Here is a 12,722-nt window from a genome sequence, read left to right on the forward strand (position 1 = left end):
GTTAAATTACAAAGTCAAATTTCTTTGAAGTCATATCTGATTTAAATACAGCATTTTTATAACAACTTAAGGCAACATAGTTACTTGTTTGTGCTATAAAGTGATTCTGTGTGGCTGAAAACACATAATGCTGCCCCTTTAAATAGGTTATTTAAAAAAAAAAATCTAAAATATTTTTCAACAGATCTTCCTTTTTTATTTATTTGAATCATTTAATCTTTTTCATTTGCATTAATCCTTCACACCATCTGTGTTCTCTGCTGTCTCTGGGGCGTTTCTCTGTGTATCGGGAAAAGCTTCGTTCCGTTTCCAAACCATCATCAATTTATGAAGCGCTCTTAGCATTATCGTCTTTCACAACAGATTAAGTAATAACAGAGTGACGAGCTCGGTCTCACTTTACATCTAATAGTGAGAGAGCACCCAGGATTCAGCTGTATGTGTTTATCAAGTATCTTCAAATGTAACGGTGCGTACAGAAATGTGAGTCATATATGAAAAGGTGGATGGTGCGTGTGAAGAATTGACTCCTGAATGGAGCCTCAGTGGTCTAACTCCCTGATTAATATGTCAGTGTTTTTGGGGAAGGGATCTGAATACTTGGTTGATGGACGAAAAAAAAAAAAAAACTGCACATGATGTATATTTTAGAAATTCCGAGTTCTTCCCAAAATTTGCAACGACCCAGAAATGTGTTTCTGATAGGAAATTATATAAGTATGTATCTCTCAAAAGATGATCAATGTAAACTCGGGAGGTTTGGAACCCCTAAACGTTCATAATACAGCATGAAGCATGTTGGTACAATGAAGTTAAGTTTATTTTAAACCTATATTTGCTATTATCTGCTAATAAATAAAAATAAAAAAAACAAGAAAGAAACAAAACAATAGTATACCAGATGGGTAATTGTCAATATGTGACACTAAGCTACTCCACTTTACAATCGAACAAAATTATAGATATCAAGAGTTTTGATTATTAGTAGAGAATAAGTGATTCGTAGTTATTCCTTGCCTTTCAAACTGGCACTACTTTTTTTTAAAAATCCAAGTACTTTTGTAATGAGATCTTTCCTGGATACAAAACTGTTGTGATAATTAGGAAAAACAGATGCCTATTTATTAAAATTGCTTCCCCAGAAGTGCCACTAATACCCTTGGAGTGCAGAAGGTGATGAAGACAAAAAACAGCAGGTGCTCCATCATAGCTGCCGATCAAAATGCTATTTTTTTCCTTCGTGGTAATGAGGGGACTAGTATGTTGAAAAGATGCCTGCAGAGATAAATTAAATCAAATTTTCAAAATGGGAATATAAACTCCCAAAACCAAGTGTTTAAAAAAATGACTTCTTTTCTTCTAATAATGGCAAAATAGGAGGACATGTCATTATTATTTCTCTGTGTCTCTCTGAAGTGTGATCAGCTTTTCTGCAGATAACATAAAACTTACATTTGGTCCTTTGTCTCCTTTCTCAAACATTGTCCAACGTGTTTGCTTGCTCTCCTTTCATTATGTTCCTCATTTTGTGTGACAGAAGGTGGAACCAGAAGGAATTGCAAACACAGGGCATCGCAAAAATAAAAAAGTATAGTAAAATAAAATACATTACAGAGATTTACCTTTAATATAGCTGACCTATCAACTGAAATTACGTATAGTAAAAGAAGCCATGTCTCCAATATTCACTTAAAGTCAATATTGGAGACATGGCTTACTACCGACTGGATTAAAGTCACTAAATCCAGTATTCTTCAATAAGGATAAATTACATGTTCCCATTGTTTTTTTCCTTAAAAACATCACAACTGGGCATATATATGAAATCTCAAGTCATAGTAAATTTTGTTTAAAAAAAATCAGTTTCACAGCATTATGATACTAACACAACAGTTTTCTGTATTCAATAAGTCAGAGTGCTGAATATGGGTTGAACAAGGCTTGTTTGTCAGACTAGAATATGTTCTGAAAATACTTATTATTTCTGTTTTAGAAATGTTATTGATAGGATGTAGTAATCTAATCTTAAAGTTGTGCTTTCATCACCTGTAAACAAAGAGATATAATATTTAACAGAAATAAAGGCTGGAAAACCTCAATCTGTGTGTAATTAATCTACATAATGTTTCACTCAGTAAATTGAGTTGCTGAAATAAACAAACATTAACATTCAAATGTATTAATTGTGATTATATAACATGACCTTATTGTTTGTATTACTTATCAAAAAGCATCAATTGCAGCAGAAATCAACAATGATTATCAGTTCTGAAATCTATCACCTCTATTTTGATAGACTTGATCATAAACACATACTAACTTTAGTTGTAGTTTTTAAAGAGGCGGTAGGCCTATCATGTATTTTCCAGGCACATACAGTAAAGTATCATCTTGATTTGTGAGATGTCAGATTATGTAATATTTTTGTAATATCTACCAAACAGATGTAAACTTTTAACTGAGAGACATAGAAAATCAACTACTTTGTAGCTGTTAGTAAATATTTCCCCCCAATTTTAAAGTAAATTTTAGTTGAAAACATTATAACAATGTGTAAAACCATGTTCCCATTATAAATGCAAGAGTCTTATTTTTGTTTTGCTTAGATTTCTATACAGTTGGGACACTGTAGACACATAATTAAAAAAGTATGCTCAAAGGAAAAGCCGACCAGTGTAGGCGTGCTGGCAACAGAAACCAGCTGTTTGCTTTTGTACCTTAAGCTCGTCACTCACTAGCTTTTATGCATTATCGGTCTTAAGCAGTTTTACGGCACTGTGGTTTGTTTTCATTCTCTTCCCAAAGGAGCGAAAGGGATCACATTGGTTTGAGTTACTTGCCTCAAACTGCTATGGGCTTTCCGTGACTACCTCTCCCAGTAGCTTAGCGCTACTTTCATCTTCACTTCCTGCGACGGTTCTCTTTCATCTTTTCCTTGAGTGACGACTGTACATGTTATTGTTTCCTCATCGACAATCACTTTATTTTCCTGCCTCAAAGATTAGCACAGATACATATTATTCAGAAGCACCCCACCGGCTTCTCTGTGAAGCGACTTAGCTAATGGTGTGCTGCTAGCGCCCGCTACAGCACCCCAGGGGGGTTCCTTATCCATTTGCTTTGCATATCTCCCCGTGGAAATGCTAAGTAACCTTACAAGGATGAATTTCCAGGCAATTTATTTCTCTGTGAAGTAAAGTGATTTGCCTTGACACACCAGTGTGTGACTGCCTACATAATAAGCCTGTACTTAGATTGTTAGCATTTACTTTGGATCTTATGAAACATGCTTATTTGTATTTAATTTTTTTTATTTAGGAGTATGATAATAAGCTTAATAGTGAATAACTTGAAGCAAATAAAGTTTAGTTTGTCTATATATCCAGTGCTGGTGCTTTATCCATGCGGATAAAAAATAATTATGATTATAGTAATTATAATAATGACTTTAAAACGTGTAAAGAGTGTTAAAGTGGCAGTATTATGTAAAAATGACTTTTGTTAACTTTACGTTGTGTTATAATGTTATTCCCTCATCAAAAACATACCTGGATTGTTGTCCTCATTCTTTCATGCATGTTTGAGAAATCCTTTAATCTCCATGGCAACCATTCAGCTGTGCAAAGCACGTTGGTGGACCTTAAAGACGAAGCTCCTCCTCAGAGCTGCAGTTTCCAAGGTTCTAAGCTTCTGCCTCACAGAGCAGCCCTCTCCCACCCAGCCCCTTCAGACTAGCCAGCAGTAAATAGCAAACACCTGGTGGAAGAGCACATCAGCTGAGCTCGTTATATGAGCTACATCTCAGTGCATCGCTGCGAAAAACAATGTTAAAGGGCTAATAGAGGAGCCATATTGTGATGACTTCCTGAAGGCGCAGTCTTAGAAAGAGCAGAAGTTTCTTAAAGAGACAGAGGCCCAATTTCAAGGCATTAAATTACAAAGTCAAATTTGTTTTACGTCATATGCAGCATTCTGAAGGTAACATAGTTACTTGATTGTACTATAAAATGATAGCATGTGACTGGAAAACGCAGCCCTTTTAGCATAAATATTTAAGCAAACACTGAAATAAAGTAAGATGTTTCTGTATGACTGGTAAGAAAATACATATTTCTAGATGTAAGGATCATGCATATCAAACTTTGGCATTCACAGTCTATTATTGAAAGTTCAGCCTGGTTTAGCCGAGATGACAATATGATGTACGATACGTTTTGTGCTTCAGGTGGGAAATCTAGGCTTGCTCTTCATGTTGCTGTTTTTCATCTACGCTGCTCTTGGAGTGGAGCTTTTTGGCGAGCTCGGTATGTGCTTGAGTTAATATTTCTGCACAAAATGCAAAAAAATTACTTTTTATGTTGAAGTTCTCTGTGATATAACTCCACATGATCTTATGAGAGCCCCAACTGATCTTTTCTTTTTTTTTTCTTCTCATCATATTTCCCTTCTAGTGTGTAACGCCGACTACCCTTGTGAGGGAATGAGCCGCCACGCCACATTTGAAAACTTTGGGATGGCTTTTCTTACACTCTTCCAAGTATCAACAGGTGACAACTGGAATGGCATCATGAAGGTATGAGTTTTGTTAAAAGTTTAGTTAAAACCTCAAAATTTTAAGGAAAAGATGAGTGAAATTCTGAATATTTTCTTAAAGGGGCAGTTTCATGTAAAATCAACTTTTTTGAGCTTTACGTCATGTTATAATGTTATTCCCTCAACAAAAACATACCTGGTGTGTTGCTTTGATTGTTACATGCATTTATGGGGAATCCCTTAATCTCCTCCTCTCAGTTCCTTCAGACTAGTCAGCAGCAATTAACAAACACCTGGTGGAACTGAGCTTATTATATGAACTACTTCTCAATTAAACGCTGATTAAAAAAAAAAAGTTAAACACATAATAGAGGAATATTGTGATGATGTACTGAAGTGTCAGAAAGAGCAATTGGTTCTTAAAGAGACAGAGGCCCAATTTCACAGCCTTAAGTTGCAAAGTCAATTTTTTATAAATCATATTAGACATATATGGCATTTTTATTATAAGTGAAGGTAGCATGGTTACTTAATTGTGATGAAAATGGCTCTATGTGCTTGGAATGTATATAATACCGCTCCTTTAAGAAGCATTTAGTGAGGCAGAAGCAAGTAGAACTAAAATTGCCAATCCACGCAAGTACTTAAAATGTACATAAAATCATAAAAATGTTTCCTAAGTTTGAAGTATTTCCAGTTCTGCAGTCATTTTTTGTAAATGATTAGGTGTCTAAACCAACTTTCCACATGTCCTGTTGGTTTCTTCATTTCTCTCTTGTTGTTAGGACACTCTGAGAGAGTGCCCACAACATCTCCCCGGCACCGACTACGGCTGCCATGCTGGGCTGCAGTTCATCTCCCCGCTGTACTTCGTGTCGTTCGTGCTCACGGCTCAGTTCGTCCTGATAAACGTGGTCGTCGCCGTGCTCATGAAGCACTTGGACGACTCCAACAAGGAGGCGCAGGAGGACGCGGAGATGGACGCGGAAATTGAACTGGAGCTGGCTCAGGGGGGCCTCTGCTGCATGATGGGAAACATCGGCGCCATCGCTGGGGCGACAGGCGGGGCCGCAGCCGCGGCAGGCGTGGGGGGTGCGGTTGGGAGTCTGGGCGGCGGAGTAACGGCGCCACTTCAAGACGGAGCTGGAGGAGGAGGCAGCGGCTCTGCTCACGACGGACACGCCCACCCGCGATGTCGGCTCTACTCGCCGTCTCAAGTAAGTGGAATATCAGGCAATCAAGAAAACGATCACTCTTCACTTTTACTTTAAACATGCTGATTGGAGCTCTTTAAGGAGAAGCTCAGCTTAACCACTTTGCAATCATGCAGTTTAGAATACATTAACTTTGATCACATCTCTCCTTAACATCTGCATTTAGATGATCAGAGGAAAACATATGGAACTTTTTCAGTTTTTCTTCAACATGTGGCTCATAGAATCCGTCCCGATGTGTTTGTGTTCTGTTTTTATGGAATAGATGGTCATGATAGTAATACAGTTGCATTTTTGTTAAATTTCAATAGAATACTTCATAGGATGCAATAGAATAAAAAAATAGAGAATGATGATTTTGGTTTGTGCAGTAGTGCTTAAACCTGCCATATGTTACTTTTATGAAAAAAATATATATATTTTTACATATTTGTTAGACCTATCACTAAGTCATGACAGTAAAGTATGAGACAGATGATCTGTGAAAAAATTCAAGCTCCTCTGCTTTCACCCAGTGCTAAATAGAAACAACCAATAAGAGCCAATAGGAGGGTCATAGCACTGTCAATCATCCTAGTGCATGCACTGCTCACAACCTTCCCCTACGCTACAGCTGGTTCGCCACAGCAAAGTCTGACATGAGTGCTAACACTAGTTAGCGTGTCTACTGCTGACTGTGGATAAACAGTTTTTCAGGTTTGGTAATTTGCCCCATTTGCACATTTAGCAGCCCGCACACGACCATGATTGGCAGTGCTAAGCCACTCCTCCTGGCTGTCATTGGTCGTTTATGGTGGGGAGCGCTGTAGTTCTTCAGATGGCAATACTAACACAGGGAGGAAGATTGAGCTTTTCACAGATTATCCGACTCAAAGCGTACTGTCATGACATGGTAACAGTTTGAACAAATATGTAAAATAAACATATTTTGTAAAAGTTTCATACTGCAGCTTTAAATAGGTTATTAACTGTGCAATTTCTGATTGGATTTTTTTTTTTTTTTGATATGATAATTTCTAGACTTTATTAACTTCTCCCACAACACCAGTTGACAGGCTTTTTGGTAATAATGCAGCCAGAGTTGCTTATGTTGATATGAAACGCATATGACCTACTTGAGCAAATACGATATGAAGACACAAGGCGATACTGGAAGTCACACAGAGGAACCCAGCTCACAGATTTACCAGGATATTAAATAGCGGCTGTCTCCGTTATTCTAAAAATACCACCAGCGAACGCTCTGCCTATGTTGACTTTCATTCCTCAGCCGCCTGATTCATGATATCATAATCGCACTAGTGTAAAATTATAAGCCTTCTGCAAAATGGGAAGAGGCGCTTTGAGAAGGTTGCGAGCGAATTCGAAATGAAGGAAGTAAATGTACCGAAAAAGTCCGTGTGGAAATAAACGGGAAGGAGTGAAAACAGGAGAAAGAAGGAAGCAATGCTTTGCATTCGAGGACAAAACGGGGGGATGGAGGAATTGTTGAAGTAGATGAATGAGTGGGAAAAGAAAAGAGTTCATAAAAGTTCTGAATGTACCAAAAGAGAACTCTGCTTAAAAATGAGAGATTAAATTATCTGAATTTTGTGGTTGATTTCTTATCCCTGGAGTCTGTAAAGCTTTAAACCGTCTATTTCAGTTTTTGTTGAATATAATGTCTCCTTAAGAGCTCTATTATAGGAAGATATAAAGTAAGCATTGATTTTTCATTTCAAGCCTACTTCTGTGACGATTCATAATTAATTATCCATGTTAGAAATGGAGGTGGCTTCTCTCCGTGTGTGAGAGAAAATTGTATTTTTATTATAAAGAGACAATGTTGGTGTGTGCTGAAAGTCAAATAAGTGGCAATGAATTTTTGGACACCGTCCTGATAATAAAAATAGATAATTGTAAGGATTACATTTCTCACTTAGTAACGGCATCAACACTGAAAAGTGTTGTTACCACAAACTGATAGTTCTTATTTATGGTGCGTTCACTGGCTGAAGTGAGGCTAGATTTTGATTTTGGGATTGCTAAGACACCGGTCAGAGCTCACGAAGCTGGGAACTGCCAGGTTTCAAGTCCCGACTAATTTCCTCCCACATTTAAAAAAAAAAAAATAGGAATCAGACTCCGCCTCTAATTCCTACATTCACATTTTTGTCAGCTTTTCAGATCAAAGTTCAGAATCGAGGGGAAAGTTGTCTGATTCCACTCATCTGCCGTTTTATCAGTTCTTCTGTAATCAACAGGGATCCAATTATTTCATAGTTGTGTTAAGTAACCGATCATTTGAAGTGACATTAAAATATGAACCAATATCTTTGTGCATCTTGTTATTTAAGTGCCAGCTGTGACTTAAACTCACACTGAAAATGATAATAAAATTTAAAAAAACATATCTTCTTTTTCAAAAGTACTTTTTGTTAATCTCGCAAGAACTTTAATTTCGTCACCACATTGTCTGGATGAAAGGCTTTAACTGCCAACTGCTCCTATCTTTTGTTTGATTGTCTTATTTGATGATGGACAGAAACAGAACAATGACTCTGGAGGGTTTTTTTGTTAAAACCAGCAGGTGAAGATTATTTTAATAAGAGCTGTCAAAGTGAATAAAAGATAATGAAAAAAAAATTAATGAACAAAATCAGAGTTGAGATTTGTGACATCAACTGCAGAGGTTGGGATTCGTTTTGTGGCTTTAAACAGAGTTTGACTTTATCTACTTAATTATGTGGAAATGCTCGTCCTGCCTGCTTTAAGTAATCCTGGCTCAGACGTTTTAACCTGCTGAACTGTACAGTTACTGCCCAGCATATTGTTCTGTTTTGCTCTATTTACTATCTATTATACTTTTCTTTTTCTTTTTTTTAAGTACTTGTTTTGTTCCCAACTTGAAAAGACACGATGTCCTCTTCATATTAGTCATCTTCACAGCAACTCTGATTAGACTTTTTTTGGGAACCCTATCAGCAAAAATGCTCTGTAACCTTTCATAGCATTGTTCACTAGCAAGAAATGACCTTTGTCACCCATCAGATGGAATAGCATTGAATCAATGGCGGAGCGGGAAGGGAAGAGAAAACAGCAATAGATGCTCTCAGAGGAGGGAAAACGGTGAACTGTGAGTGGGTGGCAGGCTCTCCCACAGGCTCATTGTCAGCTCACTGATGTCTTTAACTTTGCAAGATTGAAAAGAGAATGGAAAAAGAGAGGGAAGGGAAGACCTCTGTTTGTGCACCTTTTTCTTTAGAATTTGTTTATTTCAAGGAATATTCTGATTGGTCAGCAAACAGCCATTTCAGACATACAGCTTGCATATTCCTTTATGCTGATAGTAAGAGGTTTTTCAGAATTCAGAATTTTGCTGATAGGCTTGACTAAACGTTGTCCATAACAAAGAGATAGATAGATAGATAAATCTTTATTGTCATTGTCACAAGAACAACGAAATTTAAAATTTAGAAGGGTGAAGTTGGGTTGTGTCCTGATTGGCTTATTGGCGCTAGGAAATTACAAAGGATTCTTTATTTTTTTTTAATAACTTGCAGCTCATACCAAAAATTCATGGACTGTTAATGGTCTGCGTCTGGTAAATTTAAGAAGATGATGTGGCTTTTGTCAAAAAAAAAAAAAAAAAAGTTGAAATTTAGTTGTATGGGGCATTCACACAAGCTCTGATTAGTCTGCTTCAAGTAAACTGTAGTTCATTTGTCTAGAAAGTTCATTTTGTTTGGGGAGGCGTGCATGCACAAGCTAACTCTGGCCCGCTGAAAAACCTAGGTCTACGTTCGTTTTGAAGTGAACTCTGGTGCATTGTGTATGTGAATGCCAAGCGGGCCGGAAACCGCTCCGCTGGATTCTGGTGCAGTGCATTCTGGGTAAATACATCGAACACAAATGCATAGGTCTAGCATTAGCGGGAGAAATGGCTTGTCGTCTTTTACTAAAGATGAAAGAGAAATGCTACAACCGCAAAAATCTGACGCTACATCAGTTTTCTTTACATTTCGTGTATAAGGAAGTTGAGCTCAGTGACTTCTTCTGATGTCACTGTCAGTAGTTCTTGCTGCAGCGCCACCACAGGTGAGGAGGTGCACAAGTTTTTCAAAGTGTTTGGCTTGTTTGACAGTGCAGTCTGAAAGCGAACCTCACCAGCTGAAAATGGAAATTGGATTGGTCCCCAAACGAATCGAATCTACCGGACTATCAATTTACTAAGAATTCCCACCTTTTGTCTTTGCTGTGTCAGAATAAAGACTTGAGATCTGACGTGTGGAATCCCAGCTCTTCATCTAAATCTGGCCTTAAAACAACATCATAGTTCACCATTTGCAATAGCTTATTTCCAAGCAAAACACTTACAAAAGCCAAAACGATATTATTTTAACACGCCTGTTAAATAATTCATTTTGTCTGAATAATTTCACTTACTAATGACTCCAGCATGAGGAATCTGTGACGGGGTTGTTTCAAAGAAATATCCAAAAACACAAACAAAAGAGCAGTGACCAATTACCACTAAGTAGACACAGTGTGAATTAAGATTTGTAAGACCTTGAAAAGTGAAAACGAGCAACACCAATGCATTAATATGTTAATGCAGTTAATAAGAACTGCATTGCCACCTTTATTTGTGTAATTAAAATGTTTTCCAGTCTCTCTCCCCCTGTCTCTATCTTTCTTGCACACTAAGAGAAACAGAAACGGAGGGAAAAGTGAAACTCATAAAGAGCTAGTACAAAAATATTATGAGTACATCCTATCTATAATAGTATATTGGCCAAAGAAATGGAAAGCAGATTGATGGGGCGTTTCAGCAATTCTTTTCAAAAAGTGAAACTGCTGTTATGTAGATTTATTACACACAGTAATGTATTTCAAGCACTTGTTTCTAATAATGTAGATTGTTAGGGTGCAATGAAAACCCAAATTTTCTGAAAAATTGAACAATAAGTACAGTAGAACTAAATGTTTTTAAAAACAAATGTTATTAAAATGCTAAATGTTTTTAATAAATGTTATTAAAATGCTAAATGTTTTAAATAACAGCATTGATGCTGTTACTGATGGTAGTTTGTTTACTATCACTGTTTGTTTTGGAGTTGTCTCTTTAGTTTAGTGCTTCTTTTTGTTTACAGTTTATATCAGTTTCAGGCTTTTCCCTTTTGTTCACAGAGCCTTGTTTGCTTCCCAGCTCTTAATTATTTACCTCCACCTGATCCCTTCCCCAGCTGCATCCACTCACCTGTAATTAGCTCTTGTCCTTTTTTGTCATTCCCATGCCTTCCTTAATATTTAAACTTTTCAAGTTGCGTTAATTCTTACAGGTTCCTCTATTATATTTCCATGCTCCATTGCTTTTTTGATGCCTTGTTTTCTATGCTGGTCTTTGTTTCATGTTCAGAAGTACCTTTTTTTTTTTTTTGCTTTTTTTTCCCATTTATTAAAGTCATCAAAGAATCCTTGCTCCACCACGTTTCTGAGCTTGGGTCCAACATTCTTACTCATCATAAAACTATCATGTAGTTAAAACTGTTAACTATGAAAAAAATAACTCGTCTCCAAATCATAGTGCTGCAAATAGAGCGGCTGCTCCCTCCGTCTTTTATCAAATGCTTTTTCTATTTGTTACGTATTTTATCGCTTAAAATGAGTCCACAAACTATCACTGCTGCTTCTACATGGTCACCCGTGTTTGTTTATTGTAAATTCACATATTTTGTGTTGGGGTTTTTACTGGATTTTCTTCTGGAATCGGGTTGTTCGTGAGTGGAACCTGTTGGACTTTTATTGGCTCTGTGGTCACAGAGGTTTAGAAAATCGGCCGACAATCCTTAAATCGTGCCATGTGAACCAGACCTAAAACTCACAAGCTCTACTGTCTACTCCTCTCCTCTCGACCACTGCCCTAACACTCTCTGACTCTGGTCGCTATGGTAACGTTTAAACATCCCTTCAAAATAAGATACAGATGTGCAACAAAACCGAACATTTTACTTACGATAACGATTAATGGAGCCCTGAGCTTGTTTCTCTGCAACAAGACGATCCCTCTTCTGGGAGTGATGAGAGACAATGACACCGGAAGTGTTGCTTATGCTCAGCGTGCTTGGTCTGTAGTAGCGAAGCAGTTTGAAGCTTCATTGCCTCATTAACATCCGGTCACCATATCATGCAGAGCTTGGAATGTGGGAATCATCAACCGGGATAAATCCATTCTCCTGTCTCTTCTCTGAGCCTTTTCCCTTCGCAAAGAAACTTTCCAAAGAATCTGATCTGTTTCTGACTCATTTTGCTGCTTGTGACTCAATGTTGGCGCGCAAGACGTAACCGAGAGAATCCGGTTAAAGGATTTTCAAAATAAAAGATCCTCCAGACTCAAATAATACATAAAACGGAAATATTTAATTATTTCTTGTGCGGCCCGGTACCAATTGGTCCACGGACCGGTACCGGTCCACGGCCCGGGGGTTGGGGACCACTGCCTTACATAAGTGTTTTTTCAAACTGGGGACCACCAGGGGGCACTCTGGGGGCCTCAGAAAGTTGGAGCGAAGAAGAAGAAAAAACATGGGGAAAAAAAATATTTAATCTTATGAAAATTTTTAAATCTTAAATTTTTTCATCATAACTTTGGCTTTCCAATTATTTTTAATAAAATATAAGTTAAAATAATTGAATTAAATGTCATTTATGAAGCTCAGTTAAATTTATGTAGCTGCTTTGCTCCTGAAACTATCGTAGCAAGCAAAAAATGGAAACGTTTCTGACAAGAGAAAGATTGAAGGTTTTAAAAAACCCACAAGAACTGGGAGAATAAAATCAAATTTGATGTAAAACATTACATATTTTATTATTATCAAAAGAGGGGATTGTGTTGAATATTTGTATTATCTGGTAATAAAGTCATATTTTCTGAAAGTAAAATTTTTCCACAACAGAACTCATGACCATCTGAAATCAGGAGGCATGAGGAAACAT

The 12,722-nt window shown here is 37.2% G+C and overlaps 1 protein-coding gene across 2 annotated transcripts in view; it reads left to right on the forward strand.

The window, feature by feature from the left end:
* Positions 1-12,722, forward strand: part of LOC114145100 (voltage-dependent T-type calcium channel subunit alpha-1I-like) — a 194,018-nt gene that overhangs the window by 168,077 nt on the left and 13,219 nt on the right. For both annotated transcript variants that reach the window (XM_028018492.1, XM_028018493.1), the window contains 3 exons: positions 4,226-4,304; positions 4,452-4,573; positions 5,319-5,750. In XM_028018492.1, coding sequence (XP_027874293.1) covers positions 4,226-4,304; positions 4,452-4,573; positions 5,319-5,750 — 633 coding nt within the window. The remainder of the gene's footprint in view (positions 1-4,225; positions 4,305-4,451; positions 4,574-5,318; positions 5,751-12,722) is intronic.

This window comes from Xiphophorus couchianus, chromosome 5 (genome assembly GCF_001444195.1).
Source record: "Xiphophorus couchianus chromosome 5, X_couchianus-1.0, whole genome shotgun sequence".
NCBI classification, from domain to species: Eukaryota; Metazoa; Chordata; class Actinopteri; order Cyprinodontiformes; family Poeciliidae; genus Xiphophorus; species Xiphophorus couchianus.